The following is a 15,061-nucleotide window of genomic DNA, read 5'->3' as shown; positions in this document are numbered from 1 at the left end:
CCTGAGGCATATGAAACTGTGCTGACGTTTTGCTTAAAATCTCCTGTGCTGGAGATGCTCTAACAATGGCTACTAAAGGTACGAAACTTCTTAGCTTCCTGTTCTCTCGGTAATTTGTTTACCTCCTTTTCATTTGTATGCTTAGATGGTGAAATCAAGCTTTGGTTGTATATATTAGTAGTATTAGTTCATTGTTTTTCAGGCGATTTTGTTAAGGTCTTTTCCAAAAATTGAATGAAGCTTTTGACTTCTGATTATTGGATGATCAATGGAGAATTCTTTGCTAGGTTTTGCTAAATTTTCTTTTTTTTGAATGGAGTAAGCTCACAATATAAACTGCGATGACGCTTTGCTCTATAATGTAGCTTCATAATCTTCATTTGTAGCTTTTAACAGAAAGGAACATCTGCTTTTGTAGAAAAAGCTATGTCTATGATTTCTTAACTTATCTATATATTTGAAAATGGAAGGAATGTTCTTGGTTAGGATTGGATCTGTTCTGGTTTTTCAACATTGTGTTCTGCCTTTTTTGTATTGTTTTTCAAGACACAACAAAGAGAACATTAGTGGACACTATATAAACATAAAGTTTTTTGTTTTTTTTTTCTCTCTCTAAAAATAATACTAAATAATTGCTAAAAGACACTAAGTGAGATGCTATTAGATTTTTGGGATAAAGGTGAAAGAGAAGACGACAATTATAATATGTTCTAAAATCTAAATTCTAAAGGCCCACAATTTGGAATGATTAATTATCCTTTTATTTTTAAATAGATTTGTTTTGACTTCGGTTCGGTTTTGTAATTGTACAGCGTGAATGGTTTGGTTAGTTCAGGTAGGTTTTGTTCTTCAGCGAGGGAGAGAGCAGGAATCGGATCGTTAATGGAGAAATGGCTGAATCTGAATCAGTAAACGAAGCCAAGGAGAAGAAGCTATGGAAAGCTGTTTTCGCCGTCTCCGGAATTATGATTACCCTCGTTATCTATGGTCTTCTCCAGGTCTCTTACTCTTTCACTTTCCTCTGGATTCGCTTCTTTTGTTCAATTTGATTGAAGAATCTTGGTGAGGTTTCTTTGTTCTTAGCTCGTAAGGCCTCTCTTATGGAATTGAAAAACAAAACTACAGTGTAAAGTTTGGTTTTTTCACTCCTGCTATATTTACTTACAAGTGCAAGATGTTGTTTTTGTTTTTCTATACATATGGTTGTTCTTGATGTTAGATATACTAGCAAAAGATTTGATCTTGATGTTGTTGTTCGATATGTGGTTGATTCTTTGTGCTTGTAATTTGCAGGAGAAGATTATGAGAGTGCCATATGGGTTGAACAAGGAGTACTTCAAGTACTCTTTGTTTTTAGTTTTCTGTAATCGGCTCACTACATCAGCTGTTTCTGCTGGTGCTTTACTGGTAACTATCAAACTTTAGTTTGTATTCATATTCGGAAGAGAAGCCTGATTATAAATCTCCCTTCTTTTTGTGTTCGGTAGGCAAGCAAGAAGGTTTTGGATCCTGTTGCTCCAGTTTACAAATATTGTCTCATATCAGTAACTAACATCCTAACAACAACATGCCAGTATGAGGTATGACAAGTTCTTCACCTCCATGAACTAAGCCCAGTCCTCTAAGTGTTTTTTTGACAATGTGTTATGAATGCCTCTAGGCCCTCAAGTATGTGAGTTTCCCAGTCCAAACTCTGGCAAAATGTGCCAAAATGATACCTGTAATGGTAAGTTATAATATCTCTTTCTTCTGTTGCATGTGAGTTTATCACCACTCTCTAATTTTCTGTGTTTCTTTTTTTTTTGCAGGTTTGGGGAACTCTCATCATGCAGAAAAGGTACAGAGGATTTGACTATTTGGTGGCTTTCCTCGTCACACTTGGATGCTCTGTCTTTATTCTCTTCCCGGTAAATATTCCTATCTTACTTAAAGGATCCCCATTAGTTTATAGTTTGCTTATCACTCTGAACCATTAAGATCAGCTATGTACTTGAAATGTAGGCAGGAGATGATATTAGTCCGTCCAACAAGGGAAGAGAAAACACAGTCTGGGGTGTTTCACTTATGGTTGGTTATCTTGGGTATATATCTGTTTTGTATACTGTTATTATCTGGTTATAAAACAGGAACCTCGAAAGTTTATTTTTTTGTGTACCGATAATTACGTATTGGTAAACTGGCTTTCAGGTTTGATGGCTTTACGAGCACATTCCAAGACAAACTGTTTAAAGGCTATAATATGGAGATACATAACCAGATATTCTACACTACACTTTGTTCCTTTATTCTCAGTTTCACTGGTGAGAATCTTCTCTTTGCAGTTAACCTTTGTCTTTTTTCACTATCATTTTTTTTGAAGTCTAGACTATTTAGTACCTTTTGTGATGTTTTTTTTTCTATGATTGATTGATCACTTGGGTAAACTTCTCCACTTTCTTCCCATTTCTCAAGTTTCTGAGTCATACATAGACTTCTGATCTAAGCTTGACTGAGATTATATGTCAGTAACTCTGAACCGTGAATGTAGTAGGAACTTCTCTTAGTCCATCAATGATTTGCGATTCAAACTCATCTGCCTTGCCTAAACCTCAATTTGTAGACCTCAAAAATGCTCAAACTCATGTCGCCCTTGCTCTTTGCTAATCAATCGGGAATCTCGTGCTCAATATAGGCCTTATATTGCAAGGGCATTTACTCCTAGCAGTGGACTTTGTATCTCGGCATAGGGATTGTCTATTCGACATCGCTTTGCTTTCCACTGTAAGTCATCACTAATCTTCTGCTTAGCCATTACAATAATCATGTTCAGGAATATATTCAAATTAGAGGATGATTGAAGTGGTCACAGCTTCTGTAGTTAGAGATAAGGTAGAGTTTAGTTTGTAATTAAGACATAAAACCCGTTCACGCAACAGCTAAAACGTAGTTTGTGAACTTATCAGAGACGTCACTGTGTTTTGCAGGTAGCAACAGCCAGCCAATTTTTCATTTCTTACACCATTAGGACATTTGGAGCACTAACATTTGCTGCAATAATGACTACAAGACAGGTAAAGTTACTCTGATTCTTTCAACTCTCTGATTCCTCTTACAAACTAAGCACACAATCTATTCTAATCTAAATCCTTCTTTGTTTACTGAAAAAATAAAAGCTTTTGAGCATCATGCTCTCCTGCATTTGGTTCTCACACCCGCTTAGCTGGGAGCAGTGCATTGGATCCGTAAGCTCCTCCAAGCCTCTCTTTACTTCATCTTCTGTCTCTTATATCAGATCTCTCCCTGTTTCAAAGCTAAACCACATTTATCACTCGTGCAGGTTATTGTTTTCGGGTCCCTATATGCCAAAAACTTAGTGAAGAAGAGATCAGAAAAGCCGCAAGCAGCTCAAGAACTTCCACGGGACGAAGAGGCTGAGCCTCTTAAGGGAAACCCTTAAAGCAAGCACAAAGAGAGATTTTTGTTTTCCTCTGTTGCTTTAACAGTGACCAACCAACACTAATGATCCCTAGATGTACGATGAATATTATTAGAGCTTAAATGTATGAAACTTGAGTTTCTTGCTTGTGTGTTTCAACAGAGCCAAGAAAACGGCAGGAGAGGCGTTTAGTCAATGAACATGAGAAGCCTAAAAATGGCAAGATGTTTAATTTGGAGACCAAATGAAATGATGCGCTCCAATCCTATTGGTTAAAGGCTTTTATTTTATTAAAAAAAGAAGCTCCAACACGCGCCAAAATGTGTCAATCAAACCATAGAGATTAGAGACGACTCAAAAACAAAGATCTCTTTTAAAATGAAATTAATTCAAAGACTTGGTATAATATTAGATAAATAAGAGTTTTCTTTAAAAAAGATACTAAGACCGTGTGAAAGAATTTGTTTTGTCATTTGATTTGTAATGGAAGAAAGCACAATCAAAGTAGAAGAGATGAAAGGGAAGAGATCACTTGGATGGCAATGGCCTTTGGCAGCTTTGGTTGTCGTGTTCTTGGCAGTTGCTGCGACCTCTAGGATCGGTTTCTTCTATAACGGCCTCAATTCATTCAGATTTTCATATAAGGTTTAACTTACTTTCTTTTGGCTTCAATTTTCGATAACTTTTGTGATGATCCATCTATTTTTTGCGGGGTTGACTTGTTCAGTCTTGGAGGCATTCTGGTTAGTTTCTTAAATTTTTGTTTGAGTTTTTAATCATTGGTGAGAGAATATAACCAAAATTCCAAAGTTGAAATCGGATGAACTTTGTTGGATAATCGTGGAAATATCATTTGTTAATTGTTTAAAAAACGTTGATCCTGATTATTTGTGATGTCTGATGGATTCTTGATCAGGTATAATGATAATTGTATCTTTTGGCAATATTGTTGTTTTCTGAAATGTGCCAAAGATTTATATGCAAAATGTGATTATTAGTGATTTTTTTTTTTGTGGCATCTATCAATGTACTCATATTGATCAGATCAGTATTTGAATCTCTTTTTTTTTTTTTTTTCTCTTTCTGGTTTTCCATTTAGGCACAGGACTCTGGTAAACACGAAGGTAGGTTAACGACCCCATAACTTGATATAATTGAGAATTCAAAAATTATCTAAAAAATATAAAGACAAAAAAAGAACATACATTATGAGGAACCAATCCATGGTGGTGTAATGCTTACAAAAAGTATTTTGGAGGTTTGAAACCAGGGTAATCCTCCATCATATATGAGAATGTCTTAATTGGCAAAAAAAAGTGCGCCACATGCACAGGCTCAAGAAATTTGTTTGGACTTTGATTTGCAATCCATGGTTATAAAAAGAAAATATATGAAGAATTCAAAAACTGGTTCTACTATGATTAATTTATTAGGCTATATATGTTTCTTCTCCTACTAAAGTGTCCCAGAAACACGACAATCTCAAGCTACCAGTACCGATGCGGCTATGGCGAGAGAGTCCTCCAACATCTTATACCGTCAAGTTCGAGTCTTTCAAGACCATGATGGAGCTGGTCAAGGATGGATACTACGAGTCTCGTCCTTTCACCGTTGGTGGATTCAACTGGTAAGTCATTCTCATCAAGTTCAAGATCATCACAAAATTACTTTGGTAGCTTTTATTTTTTATGACCCATTTTTGCTTAAATTAATAAATGTTAATGAAAGGACGTTCATAATCTACCCAACGGGGAATAAGAAGGACACCTTGAACGAATTTGTTTCGCTTTATGCAAGAATCGATAACTCAAGCATCACCGATCCACAAGCCGTGTATGCGGAGATTAAGTTCTTCGTCTACAACAATGTACTTAAATTGTATTATTACTACCAAGGTAGGTACGAAATCTTAGAGGATATATATATATATATATAACTTCCAATTTATATATATATATATATATATATATATATAACTTCCAATTTCTTGTTGTTAATCATAAAATATAAATTGTAAATAATTTAACAGGGTATTAATATTAATATAGATTCTAATCATATATGAGTTATAATTAGGCAGATAATCAGTTTTAAAATCTAAATATATATATATTTTTTCCGCATATTATACGGGACCTCATCTAGTATGCTATATATATATTGTGGTCAGTAGGTCAAAGTAATTTCTTAAAAGAAACCAATGTTGTATTAATGTCGTCGTTACTTAAATTTCAACTTGCATAATCTAGTAATGTTATGTTAGTCTAGTGGTCATTACATTATTAATAATAATGATAATGGTCTAGAATAGAGCATGAAAAAACCGTCAGAAAGAAATGACAGTGTTTTCTTGTAATGTGGTTCTCGGTCTGCATCCACATGGTCTTTCAAAAGTGTTTTGTTTTTGTAGAAACTGAACCGATGAGGTTTCATTCGTTCCAACCAAAGAGGAGAGTGCCAGAGTTTCTACTGACTTCATGGTTCAAGGTGCCAGATCTTGGATACATTACCAAAGGTGGTGAATGTGTGTTTGGAATAGATGTCTTCATTGCTCCACCCTTTAACAAATGGGACGTTTTCTCCTATGATGAAAATATCACCAATCCCATTTTCAATTGGAACCTTACCGGTTTCTCTACCCTCAATCTGGACTCTTACACATCCGAAACATTTTCTTCCGGAGGCAGAAACTGGTGACTTTCTTGCTGTCTATTTCTACAAACACACACGCACGTACACTCTGGTATATATTTATGTGTTAATATCTATGATATGGTTTAATAATTAGGGTGTTGAAAGTATATCCAAATGGAAATGGTGTTGGAATGGGTAATTCTTTGTCACTCTACTTGATGAGTGAGTCTAATGAAAAGGATTACGTTCGAGCTAAGCTAAGAGTTCTGAACCAAATCACATCCAACCATGTGGAGAAACTAGGTCAGTGGTTCACTTTAAATATAAGGATTCATGCATGTCCACAAATGATATCCAAAGTATGCATAGTTGCATTTAATGAAGATATGGAATCGATAATCTTATTGATAGTGTGTGAGCTTAATATATACAGAGAGACATAATACAGAGAAATGAAATACAATATATGAGAATTACTATAGCATAATTACAGGGAGAGAATTATGTACTTTCCTATATCTTATCACACCCCCTCAAGATGGACGGTCGTATGATAGTCCGATCTTGACGCAGAGATTGTCGAATTGAGCACGGGGTAGTGGCTTTGTGAAGGCATCTGCAAGTTGATCCGCAGATGTGACATGATAGACTCGCAGTTGACCACTTTGAACAAATTGACATACGAAGTGATAATCCAACGCTATGTGCTTCATCTTGGAGTGAAAGACTGGGTTGGCTGCTAAGTAAGTTGCGCCGATGTTGTCACAGTATATCACCGGAGTTGACGGTGTTTGAATGCCGAGCTCAGAGAGCAGTGATGTGATCCAACAGATTTCTGATGTGGTATTGGCGATGGACCGGTACTCTGCTTCGGTAGAAGATCGTGCAACTCCGGTTTGTTTCTTTGAAGACCATGCAATGGGATGTCTACCTAGATAGACAATGTATGCGCCAGTAGAGGTGAAGTCGTCTTTGTTGCTGGTCCAGTCCGCATCCGTGAAAGCATGTAATATTGGCTGATTGTTGGAGTGGAGAAAGATGCCACGATTAATGGTACCAACAAGATAACGTAAGACACGTTTCATAGCTGTCCAATGTTCCGTCGTCGGTCGGTGCATGAATTGGGACAACTTGTTGACGGAAAATGAAATGTCTGGCCTGGTAAGTGATAAATATGAGAGGGATTCGATAAACCGGGTTATATGAGTGGAGCTGTTGCCGGTGATGATAATGTCATCGACGTAAACCAACATGTAAAGGAGGATCCCATTGTTGTTGTAGATGAACAAGGAGGCATCTGCTAAAGAGTTTTTAAACTCTGATTGAACTAAGAACGTCCTGAGTTCATTGTACCAAGCTCGCAGTGCTTGTTTAAGACCATAGATTGCTTTGCAAAGCTTGCAAACTGCGTGGGGGTTGTCTTTGTCAACGAATCCAGTGGGCTGAGCCATGTATACTTCATCCTCTAGACAATCTTGTAGGAATGCTGTGTTGACATCTAGTTGTCACAGAGGCCAATTGCGTGAAACAGCAGTGTTGAGAACAATGCGGATGGTGGCAGATTTAACTACTGGGCTGAATGTTTCATGGTAATCAATGCCAGGGCGTTGGTTGTATCTTTTAGCGACGAGACGTGCCTTATATCTTTCGATGGAGCCATCTGGTTTGCGTTTGATGGTGAAGATCCACCTGCAACCAACAACATTAGAAACGTTAGCCGGGTTCACGAGATCCCACGTATGTTCTCTCACATGAGAGTTTATCTCAACACTCATAGCTTGACGCCAATGAGGGCTTTTAAGTGCCTCCGCCACTGATGTTGGTATCCTTTCTGTTGCAGGTGTGATCGTCGCATGAAGGTTGAGCCTTTGAACTGGTTTACGAGTTCTTGTGCTTGCTCGCGTAGGAAGCGGTGGTTGAGGAGCTGGCACAAGAACAGGGGCTGGTGCCGGTGGAGGTGAATGATGAGCATTTGGAGTTGGAGGAGCAGTAGTTGATGTTGAAGTCAACGTGTCTATGGCAGTGACGGTTGGTGGTATTTGAGGTGAAATTGGTGCCGGTGGATCAACTGGTAGTGGTGCAGTAGTTTGAACCGGTACGGCTGGTCGGATGATGGAGACAGGCGGATACGTAGGTGGACCTGAATCACTGTGTTCAAGCTGCTCAATTTGACAAGTGTTAGAAGCAAAAGAAAATATTGATTCATGGAACACAACATGGCGAGAAGTATAAATTCTTGATGCTTTTCGATCAAGACAGAAATATGCACTTTGACTTGGTGAATAACCAAGAAAAACACACGGACTGGATCTATCATCTAATTTATGTGTTGTATAAGGACGTAACCATGGAAAACACAAGCAACCAAAAACTCGTAATTTATGAAAATTTGGTGAATGCCCATGCAATTTTTGAAATGGAGTGGAAAAAGATAGCACAGGTGTGGGCATTCGATTTATTAAATATACGGCAGTCGCAAATGCATAAGTCCAATACTTAGGCATAGATGCATGGGACATAAGAGCAAGACCCGTTTCGACAATATGACGACGTCGACGCTCAGAAATGCCATTGTGTTCTGGTGTATGGGGGAACTTGTCATATGAGAAATACCTTGACTACAGAGAAAACTTGTAAGTCCAATATATTCACCCCCATTATCCGTATAAAGAGTTCAAAGTTTGGCTTGAAATTGATTTTCAACCAATACTTTGAATCTTGTAAAAACTTCTAAAACTTGTGATTTTCTTTTTAATGGGTATAACCAAATATAACGAGTAAAATGATCTACAAAAATTACATAATACTTAAAGCCATCTACTGAAATAAGTGGAGATGTCCACACATCAGAAAATACAATATGCAAAGGATGAAAAGATTTTAACGATGAATCTTTGAAAGGTAACTTATGAGTTTTATTAATTGAACAGAACTGCATGGCTGAGCCATTAAAACATTTGAAGAAAGCGGTAAATCAAAAGTTGAAACTACTTTTTGAAGAATAGGTAAAGCAGGATGGCCTAAACGAGAATGCCAATCCGATAAACTAGTTTTCACCACAGAACCAAAAGCAAGAGATGGTTTAGAAGCTAGAGTTTTCGGCCACTCATAGGTGCCGTCTTTAGGCTTGCCTTCCAGACGAAGAGCCTCCGTTTGTAAATCCCTCACCTGGAAGTAGGTTGGTGTAAAAGTCACAGCAACACCATTAGTTTTGCAGAGTTGAAAAACAGAGATTAAAATTTTGTCAAGAGATGGAACACAAAGAACATTATTAAGAAAAAAAAGGACGAGTATAAGAAGGAAGAAAGGAAGAACCAGTGTGGGAAATAGTGAGTCCTGAGCCATCTCCAAGAAGAACAGCATCGCCTCCATTATATGGAGTATGGAGAGAGAGGTTCGCAAGGTCTGATGTCATATGATGAGAGGCGCCACTGTCGACCAACCAAGTAGACGAATCAGATAGTAACGCAAGATTAGCATGTGGTTGCCATGTTTGCTGTTGGTGAGGTGGTCTCCAAGGTGTTTGGGATTGAGGTGGAGCAGACCATTGTTGTTGTGGAGTGCTGGAACCTCTGACGATGCAAAAATCGAGGCAATATTTTGCACTGTGTCCTTGGATACCGCAAGCTTGGCATCGTCCCAAATACGGCTTGGAGAAACGGTTAGGTCCTCGATTCTGGTTGGTGTTGTGAGTCTGATTGCGATTCTGATTCTGCCGGGGACGTGTGTCTGTTGCATTTGCAACGATTGGTGCGACGGAGGAAGGCTCGAAACAAAGGATCATTGCTTCGCGATTTAACAGTCGCTCATGAAGTTCGGTAAAAGAAATGGGGGTATCTCGACCATTGATGGCATCGATCTCAGCTTTGTAGTCGTCACTCAGACCAGCGAGAATATCTTCTGTTAAGTCCTCTTGATCCATTGGATTACCCAGAAGAGCCAGATCATCGGCTTTGGATTTGATGAAACGCAGGTACTCTGTAATTGTCTTGGTACCTTTGACGCAGTGTTTGATCTGAAAGCGTAATTGACGGGTGTGACCACGAGATGAATTACCAAAAGTTTTTGCAAGCATTGTCCAGACTTCTTTGGTTATGTTGGCGCTGGAGATGACTGGTTGGATCGGTTGAGAGATGGCACCGATGATGGAGCTATAGAGAAGACGATCTTGTCGTCGCCAAGGAGTGTATGCGGGATTCGGCGTCGAGACGCCATTCACGACAACGGTAGGTGAAGGAACAGTATCAGAATCCTCGATGAAGTGTTGGAGTTCATGGCCTTCAAGGAGTGCACGAACCTGTCTGCTCCACATGATGTAGTTGACATCGGTGAGTTTGGTGACACTGGACATGTTCACCGATAAGAGAGTGTTTTGTGGGTTTTCAGTATTAAAAACTGCAGTTGGTTCTGCTGTGGGATCCGTCATGATGAGAGAGAATAAGAAGAAACAGAGATTAGAGGAGGAGAAGGAGAAGAAGAAGAAGAAGGAGAAGGAGAAGGAGAAGGAGAAAGGAGAGTGGCGGCTAGAAAAAAAATAGGTTAAACCTATTGCTGCTCTGATACCATAATGAAGATATGGAATCGATAATCTTATTGATAGTGTGTGAGCTTAATATATACAGAGAGATATAATACAGAGAAAAGAAATACAATATATGAGAGTTATTATAGCATAATTACAGGGAGAGAATTATGTACTTTCATATATCTTATCAGCATTTTGGATCCAGTAGAATCGGATTCGAATACTCTAAAATCTTAGGATATTTAATCTGTGTTTTTTTAAAAAAATTTGTAATCATCCTAATTAGTTAATGTTTTTATTTATTTATTTGTTTGCTTTTTTTTTAATGGTAAGTTGAGGGATGGCCAGCAGAAAATGGATGGGGTTTCGAGAAGTTTATACCTCTTTCAGATCTTAAAGATGGAAACAAAGGTTTTGTTGTCGAAGATTTACTCGAGGTTGAAATCGAGATCATGGCATTCTCTAAAACTGATCCATCTAATTAAGGTTTATGATGAGCCAGAAAACAACCTACTTTTCTTGCGTTTGTTTTACAATAATGTCACTTGTGAGAGATCTCTTGGAAAAACTTGAGACATTTTATTATCAGTTTTGAGCCAAAGCCATGCAAGATCAAACTTTTTTATGTCCAAAATAATAAAGGTTTCTGATTATTTTCTCACAAGGCTAGCTACAACCTACTCGTTTGTGTATAATTTATATGTAATAATAAAGAACTTCCAAATCTTTTCCCAGATTATATGGTATCCTCCTGGTTTCTCATATAATAGCTTATAAGACAATTGAAGTTGCAACCAATGCGACTTTAATTTGAGTTGTGCTTTTCTGTTATACTTGGAATAGACAACTCCTCTATGTCATTTAGTAATACGATTATTGTTTTATCATATGTAGTTTTAAAAAATAATAATATAATAATGTGTATGTTCTCTTTAGATCAAATGTGTATATATCTATTATCTATTATCTATCTTTGTATATTCATATATATGTTCTTTTTAATCTTTGACCCACTCCCCTCCTCGCCACAGTATCTCATCAACTTCATATATTCTAACTAAACATATGTCCCACTCCCACCATCTACATGTATTAACACATCTTCCTTCCTAATATATCCATAAACCCATATTATATATATATATATATATATATGACTCGTGCATCATAATAGTATACGTACCCATTCATCAAATTCAAATCAAAATAGTTAATAACTCTCAAATCTATCACATAGATGTGTGATATGTCTTCTTTCAAAATAATCTTTCAACTACTCTCACTTCTTTTCTTAACTCTATTCATAACTTCCGTTTGTTCCGGCCGTTACGTTGATGTCAATGACTTTGACCCTGTCCCGTCATCAGCCACTACGCCATTGGAAACCGACTCCGGTGGAGCCGTGGCGAATACTGCCATCAGGGGGTTTCAGATTCCGTTAGCTCATTGTAATGGCGCTAGTCTTCCGTTAGGTAACGGCGTCTATTAGTAAGATTCACAACGTCTCTCTCTTCACCAGATCACTCGCAAAACTATCCAAGATTCTCAAATGATATGTTCAAGCGGATCTTTTTCTCGATTAATATTTTTGGCTTACAATCTTTGTTATTTTTTCCGTTGATGTAGTCGTCATCTAACGATCTTGTTACTTAATGAATCATGGAACGTATCTATAAATATTGTATAATAGGATAATATCCGTACTGTGCACGGGATGATTGTTATCATTTTATACAGAAATCATGAAGTACTATAATGTATGTATAGAAGATGGTGAATAATATTTGATTTAATTGACTATTTTGTATTATTTGAAACGGATTTTATTTTAAGTGTTTGTTTATGTTAGTAACATAATAAAATTAGATTAGTGGACTTTATATATGTGACTAAATGTTTATTGATTTGTTTTGAAATTCTTTTTGTTTTTAATAGTTTTCCTTTACTTAAAACACAAAAATGAATGAAATTAACCGATTACTAATATTATTTCATAAATATCTATATGATGCTAAGTATAAGAAACAATTAGCAAAAAATTGAAGTGTATTATTTAAAGCAACACAAAATTATTATGTTCGACTATTAATGTTAATATTAGAGCTTGATATATTATTTATGTAATACAACAAATACAAAGAGTAATAAAATAGACACATGTGTGTGTAATTACTAAATAGGCTTCATGTGAATACAGAGTTATCTATCCAATTTTTAAAGGAATAACATATAAAACAGAGGCAAACCTCGATAACATCAAAGATCTATTCGATGTGATAGAGAATAATGGTCTTCTTGAAATTTTAGCTTTCTCTTTCAATTATGGAAATCATTGTTATGTTTGCAGAAGTTATCAGAGGTAAAGATATGATACTCGATAATATATTCAGATGTTTTATTATAGTGTTTCTACTGTTGAAGCTGTATTAATTCAATTCAGAATTTATTTGGTTTTAACATAGTTTTTAGTTGAATCTACTTAAACTTAATTGACCAATCTTTTTTTTTAGTATCTTACAGGTGATTCATATATTGTACATATATCTAATGTCGATTATAATCTAAGATAACGTTATTCGAAAGCAAAATCAGCTATGTTTATCGAATATACTAAACATATCGGAAGATAAAAATTCAGGTTCTATTCTATAACCTAATTTCCCTGGTTTTTAGTTAACTAAGTTTTTTTTAAAACATTTAGATAAACAAATATAGTTTTCTATTATCTAAACTACCAAAAATTCGAAAATAAAAATAGATTCTTCATAAGTAGAAATTAAGCAGCAAATATCCAAAAAAGTTCCACAAAACACACGATAAGTTATAGTTAAGTTTTAACGGAAATAGAAAAGTTGAACATCACAATATAGACTTAAAATTTAAAAATACTTAAAACGCAACAGATGTTGATACATCTCTAGTCGACGTTAGTTGCGCAAGTTCCTGGAGTTGCAGACGAATCTATCATTTTTTTTGTAATCCTGCAAAATATAAATGACGACTCATTTCATCATATATATATATATATATAGTTTGAGTTTTTCTAAGGTAAAAGGACGGATAATTTTAATGCTTACTTGTTCCTGAACTTCGAAACTTGATCAATCGGTGGAGCAAGTAGAAAGCGAGAGAAGCCATGTTTTCATGTTCATGGATAGTCAGTTTATCTACACATAATAGAAATCCAATGAGAAATTGCATGTTTCTCCAAATTAAATGATCTAGTACAACTATATGCATACCGATATTCTTCTTAACTGTCCAGTCAGTTAAAACACAAATAGTGAAGGGCCCTGTGAATCCTTTACATCTTTCTTTGATGTCCACAGCAAAGTCACCATATGCAAAGCATTTGAAGGAATAATCTCTAAGTTGATTATAAACGAAGGGTCAGGAAAAAAACACTAACAAAATTAAAAATAAACTTAAAACTATTATCATACTCTACATCCTTAAGGGTGAATTCAAAAACTCTCTTTGTTTCTCCATCTGGAAAACACTAGGTGTAGACCTCGCCAATAGTTTCAAGACTTCCCATCAAATCTAATTTCAAAGATTTTAGATACTTAAACCAAAATCTTAAAGCATAATAGGTTTTGTATATGTACGCAAACTTAATAAGGTAAACAGATTAGGAAATATAAATATAAATTAAGAAATCGTTGCTAACTGATTAGTAAGTAGGATATATTAAATATTAAGAAATGAGAAGTAGTAGGCATCTTAATAGGATAGTTACAATATTCTGAAGATTTATTAAGATTACTAATAAATGGTGAATTTATCTAAACATTGAAATTTTCATAATTAAGTTAAGTTGATTTGGTTATAGTTGGTTGTGTAATATTCATCAATGAGCAACTATATACGACATAATAGGGTAGTTATGATTGTTTTTCTAATATTGTATAATGTAATTATATTATTATATTTAAATACAGAGTTGTTTTAGGATACAACTTTAATCGTTAGTGTCACAAAATATCCGTATTGCCAAAGTAATAATGGCTCCATACATTTTGCATGAATATTGTAAATGTTTAATTGCCATGCAGAATTTCTTTTGAGACACTAACGACATATAATCTTAATGAGAGACATCTAATAACAATATAGCATACCTGTTCAACGGGAGTTATAAACCCCATTTCTTCAGACTTGACATCAGGAGTAGTCTATAAATAAAGAAATAAGTTAACAATTATCAAACGGCAATGAAATGGTTGTAGTAATATAAATAAATAGTTTAGGGATTAAACCAAAAATACGGATATTTCAGAGAATTCTTTGACCATGTTACTTTGGGTCACAATCTTTGTAACTTTGCAGACATCACTGTTGAAAACGATGTTTGAACTCTCAATAGATAGCTTGAACATATAAGTTTTCCACATATGTTACTAATTGGAAGAGATAGCACGTCTGGATCTTGGATCTGCACGAAGATTAGCAAACATTTAAAAATTAAAATATATATAGTAAGATTG

General features: G+C 35.8%; 2 protein-coding genes across 2 annotated transcripts; both read left to right on the top strand.

Annotated features, from left to right (window-relative positions):
- Nucleotides 1-61: 61 nt before the first annotated feature.
- LOC18014160 (UDP-galactose/UDP-glucose transporter 5) lies at nt 62-3,560 on the top strand. Its single transcript, XM_006418885.2, has 12 exons — nt 62-78; nt 813-998; nt 1,294-1,407; nt 1,488-1,580; nt 1,661-1,726; nt 1,809-1,907; nt 2,002-2,081; nt 2,188-2,300; nt 2,672-2,760; nt 2,964-3,050; nt 3,153-3,221; nt 3,317-3,560. Exons 2-12 carry the CDS (start codon nt 891-893, stop codon nt 3,434-3,436), a joined length of 1,038 nt encoding a protein of 345 aa, XP_006418948.1. The 5' UTR covers nt 62-78; nt 813-890; the 3' UTR covers nt 3,437-3,560.
- Nucleotides 3,561-3,898: 338 nt separating this feature from the next.
- LOC18014159 (probable inactive serine/threonine-protein kinase fnkC) lies at nt 3,899-11,059 on the top strand. Its single transcript, XM_024153609.1, has 8 exons — nt 3,899-3,919; nt 3,972-4,060; nt 4,515-4,539; nt 4,903-5,042; nt 5,144-5,310; nt 5,826-6,108; nt 6,204-6,352; nt 10,908-11,059. Exons 1-8 carry the CDS (start codon nt 3,899-3,901, stop codon nt 11,057-11,059), a joined length of 1,026 nt encoding a protein of 341 aa, XP_024009377.1.
- The last annotated feature ends 4,002 nt before the right edge of the window (nt 11,060-15,061 follow it).

Source organism: Eutrema salsugineum, unplaced genomic scaffold (genome assembly GCF_000478725.1).
Source record: "Eutrema salsugineum unplaced genomic scaffold, Eutsalg1_0 scaffold_4, whole genome shotgun sequence".
In the NCBI taxonomy this organism is placed as follows: Eukaryota; Viridiplantae; Streptophyta; class Magnoliopsida; order Brassicales; family Brassicaceae; genus Eutrema; species Eutrema salsugineum.
Note: the sequence above shows the minus strand (reverse complement) of the source record. Positions and strands in the feature narration are given on the sequence as shown.